At 35.9% G+C, this 15,577-nt stretch overlaps 1 protein-coding gene across 4 annotated transcripts in view; it reads left to right on the top strand.

The window, feature by feature from the left end:
- SSBP2 (single stranded DNA binding protein 2) overlaps nt 1-15,577 on the top strand; it is a 323,509-nt gene that overhangs the window by 88,533 nt on the left and 219,399 nt on the right. For all 4 annotated transcript variants that reach the window (XM_047861083.1, XM_047861074.1, XM_047861088.1 and 1 more), the window contains 2 exons: nt 1,166-1,238; nt 14,015-14,076. In XM_047861083.1, coding sequence (XP_047717039.1) covers nt 1,166-1,238; nt 14,015-14,076 — 135 coding nt within the window. Of the gene's footprint in view, nt 1-1,165; nt 1,239-14,014; nt 14,077-15,577 lie in introns of those variants that run through there.

Raw genomic sequence — 15,577 nt, 5'->3', positions numbered from 1 at the left:
TTTACTGTAAACCTGGCTTAATATTGGTAAATATAGTGTAGCAGAAACTGAACTGTTGTGAGCTATCTGGGCATCAGTCCAAGATATCATTAAAAATACTGCCTCAGACTAATTTGAGTTTATGAATAATATTTTGTTAACAGCTCAACTGAAATTGAGCCACATGGTGTAGCTTAAAATTCTGAATCCACAAGATAATGAGAATAGTACAAGTGTATAGTGCATACTTAATATTCTATATTTAAATGATAAATTTATATGTAATTTTGTGTTAACCTGTAAACTATAAGCATCCAAATGCTTAATATGATTTGCTGTTTTTAAAGTTTGCTTAATGCTGTGGTTTGCTGATAATTTGAATTCTTACAAACTAATATACTATGTTATTGGTTTAATAATCATACCTAAAGACTAAGGACAGGTTGCCTGATACCCATATTAGCATAGAGATGTGCAAATAGCTGGAGTTTATGTTAATATTCACCAAGAAGATTGAAGGATATAAAGTTGTTGGAAAGGTCCAATTACTTAATTCATTTATTTTAATAATGAAAGATAATAATTATAACAATAGGTTATGGAGATTATTAATGTTGAGTTATAAATTATCAATTATATTAGGCATGACAAAGGGAACGAGGTTATAATAAGTGACATGATCAAAGACAAAATCCCCTTTTAGATGTTTCTTGTCAAGAAAAGCTATTATTTGCTTTTTTTCTTGGTGTGCTATTTTAATTAGTTTAAGTTCTTTCCGAACAGACATGTATAAACTCCCATTAAATAGCAATGGGAAGAGTTGTTTTTCTGTCACTGTTAGTGTGTAAGATATTTTTGTAATGAAATGTGCATTAAAGAGTGAATTTTAAATATACATCTTCTCGGGGCGCCTGGATGGCTCAGTCGGTTAAGCTGCCGACTTCGGCCCAGGTCATGATCTCGCGGTCCTTGAGTTTGAGCCCCGTGTCGGGCTCTGTGCTGACAGCTCAGAGCCTGGAGCCTGTTTCAGATTCTGTGTCTCCCTCTCTCTGACCCTCCCCCGTTCATGCTTTGTCTCTGTCTCAAAAATAAATAAACGCTAAAAAAAAAAAAAAAAAAAAAAAAAAAAAAAAAAAAAAATTTAAAAATATACATCTTCTCAATACATACTTTATTTATTTTCCAGGTTAGCACTCTACGTATATGAATATCTGCTCCATGTAGGAGCTCAGAAATCGGCCCAAACATTTTTATCAGAGGTATGTTTTCTTTATTTTTTATATTTTATTTTAATATAGAAGTGGATGCAAATATTCTGTAACAATTATTTGGAAAAACTGTCATTACATACTATACAGAGAATGCTCAGTTATCAGTATGCCTCATACTCTTTGTAGATTATTTGTAAGCATTTTTAGTACTGCATTTTCATGCCAATGAGCTTCTACTCAACTTTTTAGCCATTTATCCCCCTGTAGAAATAGAAACTAATATTAGCCTTGGCAACAGTAATCAAGAAAGCAAATTTGCTTTTAAAAAAAAAAAAAAAGACAAATATCACCATATCTCTAGTTTTAGCAGTGTCTTATTTTGGCATTATTCATAATTTTGGAAAATAAGAGTTTTGTTTGTTTTTATTTTGTATGGATAATAGTGCATTTATGATTAAATTTAGTTAGAAAACATTTTGATAATCTTATTTCAGGTTTTTGTTTCTTTGTGTATTTTTCTCTTCACATTTTTCAGTTTAAATTTCAGCTTTCTTACAATGGTACTTTTTCTTCTTCAATTTATATAATGATGAGGATGAGGAGGATTTTACTGACTTCTGTTCCATGTCAGGCACATAATATGCCAAGGTACTTTACATATATTATCTTGAATTCTTTTAAGAAATTTGTTAGGCAGATGGTATTATTCCTGTTTACTGATAAGAACAGCAGGGCTCAGAGAATTTATATAACTGGCTCATAGTCATGTAGCTGAGTGAATTGCAGAATTGGAATTCAAACTTAGATCTTCATTTATTCCAAAGCTTCTGGTGTTCCCCCCATATTGGTTCTGTCCAGTTTGCTATTCATTAGCTTTATGTGGCTTTTTCAACGCTTGAAATACGACTAATCCTGTACACACTGGATTTTGAAGATTTAGTGTGAACAGAAGAATATAAAATATCAGTCATTTAAAGTTTTTGATCGCACATTGAAATGATAGTATTGTAGATATATTGGGTAAAATAAATTACTAAAATTAATTTTACCATTTTCTTCTTTTTTAATGTGGTCACTAGAGAATTTAAAGATACATATGCAGCACTTATCTGTGGCCTATGTTTGTATTTTTATGGGACAAGTCCTAGTCAAAATAATATTTCTAGTGATCTCGTTAGTTTGACCTCCACCGGATCAGGGACACGACAGGCTATTCCTTGACCAAAGTGCCTTGCTAGAGTACAACCTTCTTGAGAATCACTTATTCCTAAAACAAATACACAAGTAAACACATATAACCTCCAATATTTTATCTAATTAATTAGTATATGTGAACTATTAGGGCCTATTTGCAAATAAGGAATTTGAGAGGTATGTCCAGAACATATAAGAAGTCAATTATTTTAATGTAGAATGAATATATAGAGTGTAATAAAATTGGATTTTAAAGTTTATTCAAGTCAAAACAAGTTTAGTGTATTTATATCTTCTTAAATCATTAATTAGAAGACTTTGTGTATGACATTTCTTGCCACATTGACTGCTGGTTTTTTCAGAGGCAGTGACTGAGATTGTAAAAAGGATCCTCCTAATATTTGTATGCTTAATCACTGCCAACTTCCAGTATGTTTAAAAGAAACTAAAGACAGCCATGCAGATTTAAAATTATTATTTTAGGGGCTCCTGAGTGGCTCAGTCGGTTAAGTGTCCAACTTTGGCTCAGGTCATGATCTCAAGGTTTGTGAGTTCGAGCCCTGCCTCATGCTCTCTGCTATCAGCACAGAGCCTGCTTGGGATCCTCTCTCTTCCTCTCTTTTTCTCTCCCTCCCCCACTCACATGTGTGTGCTCTTTCCCTCAAAAATAAACATTAAAAAATTATTTACTTATTAAAAAATAATTTTTAATATTTATTTTTGAGAGAGACAAAGAAAGAGTGAGAGAGGGGCAAAGAGAAAGGGAGACACAGAATCTGAAGCAGGCTCTAGGCTCTGGGCTGTCAACACAGAGCCTGACACCCAGGCAGCCCCCAGAAAAATTTTTTTAAATAAAATTTTTATTTTAATGCAGTTGAAAACATGATGAAACTTTAATGAAGAGATTTACTGATCTCTTTCCTTAGGTCAGGGAACATTTGGAATTGACTCATCTTGCTGAATCCTCAGGGGTTCCCATGACTATATTTTCTTACCAACTTTATAATATGTCAGATGCAGTGATTATTAGACTTCATCAAAAAAGAAAAATGTTGTTAATTTATTTAAGGAAGTTCAGCTGTTTTGACTCAAATGGATCATGTGGATTGAGCATAACTAGGTTGAGATAACTAGATAATGTACTGATACACCTTGAGCTCAATGGAAAATGGATATATAAAATTTCTAGGGCTATTTGGTAAAAATAAAATTACAATTTCAGAAGACATTCACACTTTTCTGACAAGTATTTACCAAGATTTTATTTTCTCTGGCTTCATTTGGAATACAAAACTGAAGTTTCTCTGAATTATCAGTCTGGTTCAGTTTCACAAGAGGAATCAATTAAGCTGAAAACAAACTATTGTCACCAAGAAGATACATTATTTCTGGATTTTGGAGATGAGTGTGTGTGATTCCGAGAACCGTTCTTTACTTTCTAGCTTGCCAAACTCTGAGTGGCACTGTGAAAATACATTCTCATTACCTAAATATCCAATATAGTGTTTGCCATATTGTAGGGAATGGCTAGATTAATTGAGGTGTAAGTTTGCCAAAATGTAAAAGAATAAGGTAGATCTATTTGGACTTAATATGGATAGACTTCCAAAACATTTTCAAATAAAAGAAGCAAGCTGAAGTATGCCATTTACATGGAAACCTTTGAACATCAAGGAACATGATGCAATACTGTGTATTTTTGCGTGTACATATTTATGAGTGTGAAGTATATTGAGAGGTCTGAAAGAATATACATGCCAGACTAGTTTCTGAGAGTAAGAATTTTAAAGTGATTAGAAGGGAATTGTATCCTTACTTGCATATACATATATGCCACATATGCCGTACACACACACACACACACACACACACACACACACACACATATAGTTTGTACAGTTATTTACAAGTAAAAATAATAGAAAATACAAAATTATCTCAATTTTAAAATGGAAGCCTGGAGGTTGATTTGTGATAGGCCATTTGAGTGCACCCTAAAGTTCTAAATAATTTCATTTCGTTAAATTTCGGTACTTTTCTATCTCATACTAAGTACTAATTTCAGTACTAATCTCTCTCATACTAAGTTTTCACAATACCTAGCTGCTTGTATTTGCCTATACATACTATAGATTTCTATCTCTGGGCTTTACTCTACCTAATCCTCACCCTCCTCACCTGACTAGCTTAGAAGTAGCTTTTCCTAGGAATGCTTTCTTAGGCTTCACTTCTTTAAGTTGATAGTGCACTCCTACTGAAGACTTCTGATACTGTTTCAGGAAGCTTGGACTTGATCTTCTTGGAAAAGGGAGCTTTTGAAATGTTGTTGTTGTTGTTTTTAATTTTTTTTAAACATGTACTCATTTTTGAGAGTGTGAGAGACAGAGCGTGAGTGGGAGAGGGGCAGAGAGAGAGGGAGACACAGAATCTGAAGCAGGCTCCAGGCTCTGAGCTGTCAGCACAAAGCCCCACGCGGGGTCAAGCTCACGGACTGTGAGATTATGACCTGAGCTGAAGTTGGACGCTTAACTGACTGAGCCAGCCAGGTGCCCCAGGCTTTGGAAGGTTTTTAAGTAAAAGAAAAACATAGTTTGGTTTGTACTCTGGTATGTTTGTGAATGGTGGTACCCCTTCCCTCCCCTCCCAACTATGGTTTGTAAAGAAAGGAGAATGTAATCTTTTAGAGCTTTGTACCCTAGTTAGCATTGCTTTCTCTCTTATTTTTACTTGGATCATATGGAAAATTTAAGTCGGCTTGTTGTAGAACCAGTTCTTAAGTAATTTGAGAAATAAAGGACCATCTTATCTAAATTCTGGTGAGTCTATCCCCAAGTATTTTTACATAATTCACAAGAGTTACACAAGGAACTGAAGGAAAAACTAGGGAGACCTGTTTATTTGGGTTGGGTATTGTGATAAAAAGGAAATGATTGAAATAGCACCAATTACTCAGATGTTCAATGTTCCTATATTGAAGAAGTTAGAATCATGAGGGTATGGATGACTATGATGTTAATGAGCCCTTTGGCACCAGGATTTGCTGTGCTGGGCCATCTCTTTCCTTAGTATGGGTTTACTTATGCGTGAAGTTGTGAGAAAGTCAAATTGGAACTCTCCGTATCATCTGAACAAGTAAACTGTGTATCTCGGCAGCCCAGGCTGTCACGGGATTTGGCCTTTCTGATAATGCCCTTTGCCTGGTCTGTCAGAAACTGAACTGCTCTTGATAGTTTTTATTATCAGCCAGAAGAATAGGGCACTATTAACCCAGCATTTTTTTTTTTTTTACTAGTTAAAAAAGGTAGCATTGAACTAATGATAGAAATCAAAACATCTCTCTACCCAGGTTATGTTAACTAGTTCATTGTTAGATCTGATTCATGATAGATTCTAAATCGTTACCTGAATGTTGTTTTCTACAACCTTAACGTTTCTACGACCTTAAATATTTTTACCTTCAACAGGACAAAATTGAAAATTCTTTAGAAATGTTTTCAATGTAGAGCTCTTCTTCACCTTTATCTTTTATTATCCTTCAGTATTCAAAAATTGCATACAGAATGTTAAGAAATCTTTACAATTTGGGGAGGGGAAAGAAAAGAAATCTTTACAATTCTGTATCAATTTTTTGTTACTTTGAGTTCATTGGAAACTATCCTTTCTTGGTTATCTCATTTCATTATGCAAAGACAATTCCAACTTATACCTGAAATTTTGCATGGTATTTATCATGCCTCCGCATAAGGCTTGGTGACCTCACCAAATAAAGTTAAGAATTAGAATGTTGCAGAGATCAAGATTTTTCCCCCTTCTTAAGAATTTTACATTGTTTAGATTTCTAGCCCTTATGCACAACTTCATGCGTAAGTAAACCCATACTAAGGAAAGAGATGGCCCAGCACAGCAAATCCTGGTGCCAAAGGGCTCATTAACATCATAGTCATCCATACCCTCATGATTCTAACTTCTTCAATATAGGAACATTGAACATCTGAGTAATTGGTGCTATTGTTTAGATTTCCATTGTTTAGATTTCCAGCCCTTATTTGCCATAAATTAGCCTGTAAGTTAGTCAGAAAGAGAAGCTTGAAAACATCCAACAGATTGCTTCTTCAGATTTTATTAGGAATGCTCAGTTATTGAACATAATAGATTCTAAAATACTTTTCTTTCTGTTTACCTTTCACTGAGAAGAGAAAATAGCAGCAATTTCCTAAACAGTTTCTTGAACTATAACTTGGAGGCAACATGGTATTGTGGGTGAGAGCAATTTCTTTGTGGCCAGACTGCTGAGTTTGAATTATGTTCTACATTTTATTTACTTACTCAGTTTTCTTTTCTTTTTCTTTCCTCCTTCCTTCCTTCCTTCTTGAGAGAAAGTGTAAGCAGGGGAGAGGGGCAGAGGGAGGGAGGGAGGGAGGGAGGGAGGGAGAGAGAGAGAGAGAGAGAGAGAGAGAGAGAGAGAGAGAATCTTAAGCAGGTTCCACATTCAGCACAATTCCTGTTGCAGGACTGGACCCTACAACCCTGGGATCATGACTTGAGTGGAAATTAGAGTCAGATGCTCACCTGACTAAGCCCCCCAGTGCCCCTACTGATTCAATTTTCTTAATATAAGAAGAAGGTAATTGCAGTAATACTTTAGAGTTGTGCTGAGGTTTAAATGAATTAGTGCATATATATATATATATATATATATATATATATACACACACACACACACACACTCTATATATATAGTATATATATATAGTATATATATATACTACTTAGAAGGGTCTAGCATGTAGTACACACTCAAACGTGTTACTTTTAAAATTCTTGACCAATTCTTTTTTATCTTGTGTAGTTTCTCTACTACAGTACAAGTGTAAATATATGGCTCTGTACACCTGTGTGCTCCAGGTATCTCCACTTGAATGGCCTGCAATCCTCCTGCCTTGTGTGGTTACCTTTCCTATCAAATAGTTCCAGCTCTCATCCCTAATTTATAGGTTCCCACAAGTCTTCTCTGACATCTCCAGGCCTTCCTAGGGGGAGAGGGGGCTTGAGGTTCTCTTTGCTATAATTTCTTGCCCCCACCATTACAGCCCCACTGCTTCTCCTTCTGTGACTGCTACCTTTTCTTTGCCTGAAGTTTCCTGTTTCTCTCATAGCCTCAGAGCTCCACTGATTTGTTGCTCTTGTGTATAAAAGATTCTTATTGAAGTTAGGGGAAAACTGAAGGGTATTCAGCCTTGTACTGTACAGGCAACAACATCGACTTGAATATCAGACACAACTATTCTTAAGCTTTTTGGTCTCCTTGCCACAGGGAATGTCTTACTCGCTGTTTTCCTGTGGACTCCATTTGCCTTACGTCTTGTTGATTCCTCACAACCTCTCCCGTTTTCTCCTTTTCTGAATCCTCCCAGACTCCTCAGACATCTTCTTCCTGAGAGACTGTCAGCAGCCTCTTAAACTCTTGTTACTTTATCATGTAGTATATTAGGTCTTCATTCTCTACTTTCAAACCATTCCCAGGGGCCTCTATCTTTCTAGGCCAAAAAATAAAAACAAAAGTTAGAAGGAATCCATCAGGGAGTTTTCCCAATAAAAGGTATCATCTTCGAAAATGGGATGTGTATCTCAGCAGCCCAGTGCCTCACCTGGGTGTAGCCTTTAAGACGACTTCTACCTTCTGGAATGGAGCACCACTATTCAACAAAACTTTATGTGATTAGGAGATGATCTCTAATCTGTGCTTCTAATAATTTCTCCACTAGTATCATGTAACTATTGAGCACTTGAAAAGTGGCTAGAATAATTGAGGAACATTCAGTTAACATAATTTTAAATTTAAAGAACCACATATGGCTAGGGGATACCATGTTGAATAGCACGGTTTTGGATTATGTGCTTTAAAATATGAACAGATTTTGGGGTGCCTGGGTGGCTCAGTTGGTTGATCGTCCGACTTTGGCTTAGGTCATGATCTCGCTGTCTGTGAATTTGAGCCCCGCATCAGGCTTGCTGCTGTCAACCTGTCAGTGCAGAGCCTGCTTTGGATCCTCTGTCCTCCTCTCTCTGCCCCTTCCCTGCTTGTGCTTTCCCAAAACTAAATAAATATTAAAAAATATATATATATGGACAGGTTTTTCTTTCTGTCTTATGTCTATTTGGTTAATTTTTAAAATTAAAATGTCATTTTTTTCCTTTTTTTTTTAACATTTAGTATATCGATGCATCTATACATGGAAGATTTTAGAAAATTAGTGTGAAAACTAGGTTATATCAAAATTAAAAGACTCAGGAATTTTGTCTAGGAACAAACATAAACATACATGTACAGGTTCTTTTTATTAAAGTTTATTTATTTTGAGAGAGAGAGAGAGCCTGCATGTGAGTGGGAGAGGGTCAGAGAGACAGGGAGAGAGAGAATCTGAAGCAGGCTCCATACTCTTAAGTGCAGAACCTGATGCGGGGCTTAAAACTCATGAACCGTGAGATCATGACCTGAGCCAAAATCAAGAGTCAGATGCTTAACTGACAGAGCCACCCAGGCACTCCTACAGGTTTTCTTTTTCTTTTTCTTTTTCTTTCTTCTTCTTTTTTTTTTTTTAACCTTTCTCTTTTATTTTTTATGTTTTTTTGAGAGACACAGACAGCATGAGTGGGGGAGGGGCAGAGAGAGGGAGAGAGAGGATCCCAAGCACTCTATGCCTGTCAGCACAGAGCTTGATGTGGGACTTGAACTCATGAAAACCCACAGATCATGACATGAGTTCTGGCCAAAAGTTGAATGCTTAATGCTTAGCTGACTAAGCCACACAGGTGTCCCACAAGTAGTTTTTACTTTTAATGAGAAATCCTGTGACTATTATCTCAGACTTTAAAGGCAAGGAATTAGGAAAAGTATATGACATGTTAAAAATGGCTAACACATTCTTTTATAACTGAATTTTTTTCTCAAAGAAGATTTAAAAAGCACTACAGGTTCTTTTCTTAACACAGAAATTAGCTCTATCTGTTTATGGTATTAATAATTTGAATATTGGTTCTCAAGAAGTATGAAAGGATTTAGGAATACTCTGCGAAGTTTGGAGCTCATAAGCTTCAAAACTACTGCTGTACTATTGGAGATGCTGTCGAAGTGGGTCTGGATCATTCAAAAAGGTCCCACATTGACAAGGCTAGAACCTCTGAAAAGGTGCTGCTGACATCCAGAATTGTCCCCTGCTGCTGCTGCTGCTGCTGCTGCTGCTACAACAGCAACTACTTCTGGAGCCAGGGGCAGGAAGCTTCTCTTCTTCCCCCTGCTCTTTGGTCTCCAGCTACTGTCCTTCCGTTGGCAGAACTGAACAGGAAACTAGCTGGCAGGGAGCCTAAGAACTGTAATTTTCAGAGTCCCAGCACCTAGTGTAGAATGGAGTATAGAAGGGTGAGTGTGGGGCCTAGAGATAATAGGTGAATTACCAATATCCCTTGCCAGAAGCAAATAATGATGAAAAGTTAAGCGTGTGTGTGTGTGTGTGTGTGTGTGCGTGCGCATGCATGTGTTTGTGTGTATCAGTTTTTATTTATACAAGTACTAATTTATTATATATACTGTTACATGCTTTGATTTTTGTTTCGTTTGTTTGATTTCACTTTGGTTCATGAAACTTCATAATTTTTTTTTAAGTTTATTTATTTTGAGAAAGAGAGAGAGAGAGAGAGGCAGGGAGGAGCAGAGGGAGAGAGAAAATCCCAAGCATGCTTTGCACTATCAGCACAGAGCCCAGTGCAGGGCTTGATCACGCAACCCTGGGGTCATGACCTGAACCGAAATCAAGAGTTGGGCATTTAACTGACTGAGCCACCCAGGCATCCCGCTTCGTTCTTTTTATGATGCTAGGGTATTTCTTTCTGTGAAATGTGCTGTGATATATTTTACCATCACATTTAGGTTGTTTTGCAATTACAAACATTGCTTCACTGAAAATTATTATATTTATGATTTTGCACACACAATCATAGGATACAATCCTAGAAGAAGAATTGCTCTTTCAGATAGTATGGGCACTTGTAAATTATAATTCTCATTTATAAACCATATGGCATGTCTTACCCCTACCAATTTACTTTTTGTTCATTCAGTATTTGGTGCTACACCTATATAGAAATGCTGAAAATCCCAGGTCATATAGTAGAGACACAGCATAACCACAGACAGGGCCTTTAAACGTAGAAAATGGCAGTGGGAATGGGCATCATGATTTATGCATAAGTTACCAGAGAATAGAGCTTTCAGCTGGGCAAATGATGGAAGGAAGGAAGGTGGATGATTCAACAACAAAAAGCCCTAGGACAAAGAATACATATTGGAGCTAGGATAATGGAAGAAGGAAAAATAGAATTAAGAGAGAAAAATTATTTGCATAGATGTCATTCAAACACCAAAAAAGCCTGAAGCCTGTGAAACTTAATACAACAGAAAATGCCTTTTCATAAAAAGCAGAATTGTTTCTAAAATGACTATTGACATTTAGAAGTATTTTCTGGCCATTTCTCAACCATATCCATCATTAATACATGTTTGCTAAAAAAAATTAAATTTCAGAGATGAATATGATATTAAAATAAAAGTCACCCTTTACCCTTTTCCAGAGGTAATAGTTGTAAGTTTGGTATGATTTCTTTAAATGTATACACCGAAATGCACATATACATATGCATACATTTTTTTAAAAGAAAAGGTTTATATTATATATATCATTCTTCAATCTTCCACATCTCCCACTTGAAAAACCAATATAGCATGGCTCTCTTTCATGTAGGTATGTTGTATTCTTTTTAATGATTGCACACTCTTCTATAGTATGCATAGATATATTCACTATTGGTGAATGTATTTCAGGTTGTTTATATTTTTATATTCACTATTGGTGAATGTTTTCAGGTTGTTTCATTTTTTTAATGTTTTTTTTTTTTTTGAGAGAGAGAGCACACATGTGTATGTGAGTGGGGGAGGGACAGAGAGAGAGGGAGAAAGAGAATCCCAGCAGATTCAGATCTGTAGATCAGCATCATCTCATGCTTCCTATAAGCAAATAATACCTGGAGTAGTAATTAGTTTGGAGGCAAAAAATAGCATTCACTATGGAAACCTATTCCTATGTAGAACCCTTTCTTCTTTAGAAATACCTAAAGCATTGATTGTTTATTCAGTAGTTATCAAAGGATGGCTTTTGTGTTAATTTCAATACGATGGACCAAAGTTTTACCTGCTTCTGTCACATACTTGAAATTTAAAGTGAGAAAGATGAACTTTACGTAGTAAAGAATTTTATAAGGATGAAAAAAGATGATGTATGTGAAACATTTTGAGCTTCTCTGAGGAACAGTAAGATGTAATAACTGTTTAAAATATAAATGCATTAGTTTAGATTCCTTTCACAAAAGTGCCTATTGAGTGTAAACCATGTAGGTATTTTCCCCAACTACTTTATCTCGTGAAATTGCTGATGGTTGGTTGTGGAAGTCCAGGAAGGAAACTGCTGAGCACCAAATATGGAGCAGTGGGACTCATGTTAGACTGTGAGACTAATCCTGCTGCCAGCACAGTCTGGCATTGGAACCTAATCATGCCACTTTAATGTAAGTCATCACACCCTCTCCTTTTAATTGAGAATAGTGCTGTCTGCTTTTTTTTCATAGTCATATCTGTAAGTCAGGATGACCTGAGATGAAATGTAAGGATGCTACTTTAAAAAGCTCGCTGTTCATCTTATTAGGATGATTCCAGGAATTAGGAATATTTGTGTGTCTGGGCACATCTGTGAGGGTCATTATTATGCCCTCTCAAGAAGACATCAAAAAGTGAACAAAAAGAGAAAAGATTGAGAGATATATGAGACACAGGTTTTTGACTAAATTTTAACTTTAGCAGGACATCAGAGTTTTGTTATCTTAAGACTCATTATGTACTACCATTCCTTTTTTCATGAACTAAGAAGATACAATAAATGATTAATTGGAATTCAGATAAAAAGTAGTATTGATTTAAAAATTATTTCTGTTGGGGTGCCTGGGTGGCTCAGTCAGTGAAGTGTTTGACTCTTGATTTTGGCTCAGGTTATGATCTCACAGTCATGGGATCGAGCCCCATATCAGGCTCCATGCTGGGTGTGGAACATACTTAAGATTCTCTGTCCCTCTTTCCCTGCCCCACCCCTGTGTGTATGCGTGTGTGAGAATTCAAGTTCGGATTTGGCTTTTATTTGTATAACATATTCTGGTTCATTGTTCATATATAGATAATTTCTTTGTTTTTTGAGAGCAAATTACTGCAAAGCTTACATTGGTTTACATTTTGTATATTTAAGAACTCTAAAAAAATTATGATTTCAGTGATTTTAATTATGTTTTTTCATCTTTAAGCAGTTACTTTTTTCTTTTTTTAATTTCAGGCCACTTTCTGAGTTCCTATCTTAAAACTTTTTTTTTTTTAAGCCTTTAGAACAAAAATTTCTAAGTTCTTCCATAGTAGGTGATAGAAAGAATTCTTTGTTTTTTTTAAAATCTATAATTATGTAGTTTTTTACTTCCTCTTTATATTAAAGTCCTATGGGCATATTTTGCTAATTGGGATATTGTTAAATAATTTTTAATTATTTAAACTAGAAAACTAAATCATACTTATACATAAAGATAGAACCATGGGTTTGTGACTCATGACCCCTGAAATCAAGAGCCCCTTCTCTGAATGAATCAGCCAGGCACTCCTACATAAAGATTGTTTATGAGACCTTTCTGGATCACCTTAGTTAAAATTATAGTTCACTTCTTTTTTTTTTTTTTTTTTTTTTTTGTCCTTCTCTGCTTTGTTTTCCTCCTTAGCATTTGTTGCCTGCTACTTCTAATATAAATACAATCTCCTTTTTTTTTCTTTTTGCTTTGTTTATGGTCTGTCTTCTCTATAAAGTATAATCTCCCTAAATGCAAAGATTTTTATCTTTTGTTTACTCCTATCAGTGCTTAGGAAAGGCACTGTATAAATCCTACCCAGTTTCAAATCTCTAAATTTAATTTGTAAACAGTATTTAGTGAGAAATTTTAATTTTTAAGAGATACTGACCTTGTTTTAAATTTTTGGTAGTGAATGCCAAGCCATCTGAAATATAAACATTGGGAAAGTTAATATCATCTTTTTTAAACTGTTATTTGATGGAAGACATATGCCTTCTTACTCTCATCCCCTCAAATCAGGAATTTGTTTAAGATATCAATCCTCAAGGCATCATTGGGAGTCTGCACATATTAAGCGCAGACATTTGCAAATTTCTGGATTAGTGGTGATTAATTAAAATGCAGTTTTGATGTGCCTTAAGATCCTGAGATACCTCAAATTCCAGAAGTCTCTCTTAAAAATCGGGCACAGTGGGAAGCAAATTCAGGAAAATACTGCTGGCATCTTCTCTCATAAACCACCAAATCAACAAATAACTATGTAAAATGAGCTCTTGTAAAACTTGAGTAAAGAATACTATCAAAATGATTAAAATCTCATATATTAACTTAGTATTTTTAATGGGGAAATATTGCTTTGTAATATGTGTGGGAAAAGGTATTATTAAGAAAGTATTTAATATCTCTTTTATTCATTTTAGATAAGATGGGAAAAAAACATCACATTGGGGGAACCACCAGGATTCTTACATTCTTGGTGGTGGTAAGTATCTTTTATTCCATTTTTATTAGATTGATGATGTATTCTTGTAGGCCTGCACTGTACCTGTTTATTATTTCATGTTTATTTTTAATTTTTTTTCATTTTCTATAATTATTTTCTGAAAGATAGCACTTAAAAAAAAAGTCAAAGTCAAAACCAGAATTAGTGTTCTTTAACTTAAAGACACTATTATTAAGTCAGACTGGAGTTGGGTTTGGTATGGAATCTCCAACTGTAAGTATGATTTGGTACTAGTCAGCTTGGGCTGCCATAATATTAATTTTATTTATTTATTTTTTTTAACATTTATATATTTTTGAGACAGGGAGAGACAAAGCCTGAACGGGGGAGGGTCAGAGAGAGGGAGACACAGAATCTGAAACAGGCTCCAGGGTCTGAGCTGTCAGCACAGAGCCCAACACGGGGCTCGAACTCACGGACTGCGAGATCATGACCTGAGCTGAAGTCGGCAGCTTAACCGACTGAGCCACCCAGGCACCCCGTGGGCTGCCATAATAAATTACCATAGACTTCTTGGCTTAAAAAACAGAAATTTATTTTCTCACATTTCTAGAGCTTGGACATCCAAGATGAGGCTGTTAGAATGATTTCTTTCTGGCGAGGTCTCTCTTCCTGGCTTTTGGATGCTGGCCTTTTTACTGTGTCTTCCCATGGCAAAGAGAGAGAGAGCTCTCTGGTGTCTCTTCTTATAAGGGCACAAGGTCATCATGAGGGTCCCACCCACATAAGCACATCTAAGCTGGGGATACTGAAGGTGGAAGTGGTGGTGTATTTTTAGGACAATGAGGAAAAGTCCAAAAAAAAACTGAATTAGTGCAATATAGACTCAGGGATAGAACTGTGTAGGAACACAAAAAAGACTCTCAGACTTCCCTGAAGACCCAGTTGATACCAGAGCTTATCAATTTCATTGTAGTACTAGTATGTCCAGATATGTGATTTTTCTGCAGCAGCATTGGTACTTCAGGTGTCTTCATGGACAAGTTAGGCTGTTTGTTTGTTTGCACTTCTTCAATTAGAAGTATTTCCTCTTGAGGGGCACCTGGATGACTCAATTGGTTAAGCTTCCAACTCTTGATTTCGGCTTAGGTCATGATCTCTCAGTTTGTGGGATCGAGCCCCACATGGGGCTCTGTGCTGATGGTGCACTTGGAGCCTGCTTGGGATTCTGTCTCTCCTCTCTGCCCCTCACCTGCTTGTGCTCTCTCTCTCTCTCTCAAAATAAACAAATACACTTTAAAAAAAAAAAAGAAGCATTTCCTGTTCAGTGGTTCAGTTATTTAAAAGAAAAAAACAAAAGCTGTCTTCTAGTGTCATGCACATGGTATCCTTGGTACACCTTTTAAACGTCGCTCCTGAAAGCATGCCTTACTAGAAGTTTTGTGGTGAATGGAAATGCACTTGATCAGTTGTGGTTTTGGGTTTCCCTTGTTTGTCTCACATATGTATAGCAGAAACAGGTGCGGTCCTTTGGCTTAGA

The sequence above is a fragment of the Prionailurus viverrinus genome, chromosome A1 (assembly GCF_022837055.1).
Source record: "Prionailurus viverrinus isolate Anna chromosome A1, UM_Priviv_1.0, whole genome shotgun sequence".
Taxonomy (NCBI): domain Eukaryota; kingdom Metazoa; phylum Chordata; class Mammalia; order Carnivora; family Felidae; genus Prionailurus; species Prionailurus viverrinus.
The sequence above is the reverse complement of the archived record's forward strand: the minus strand, read 5'-3'. Positions and strand labels throughout refer to the sequence as shown.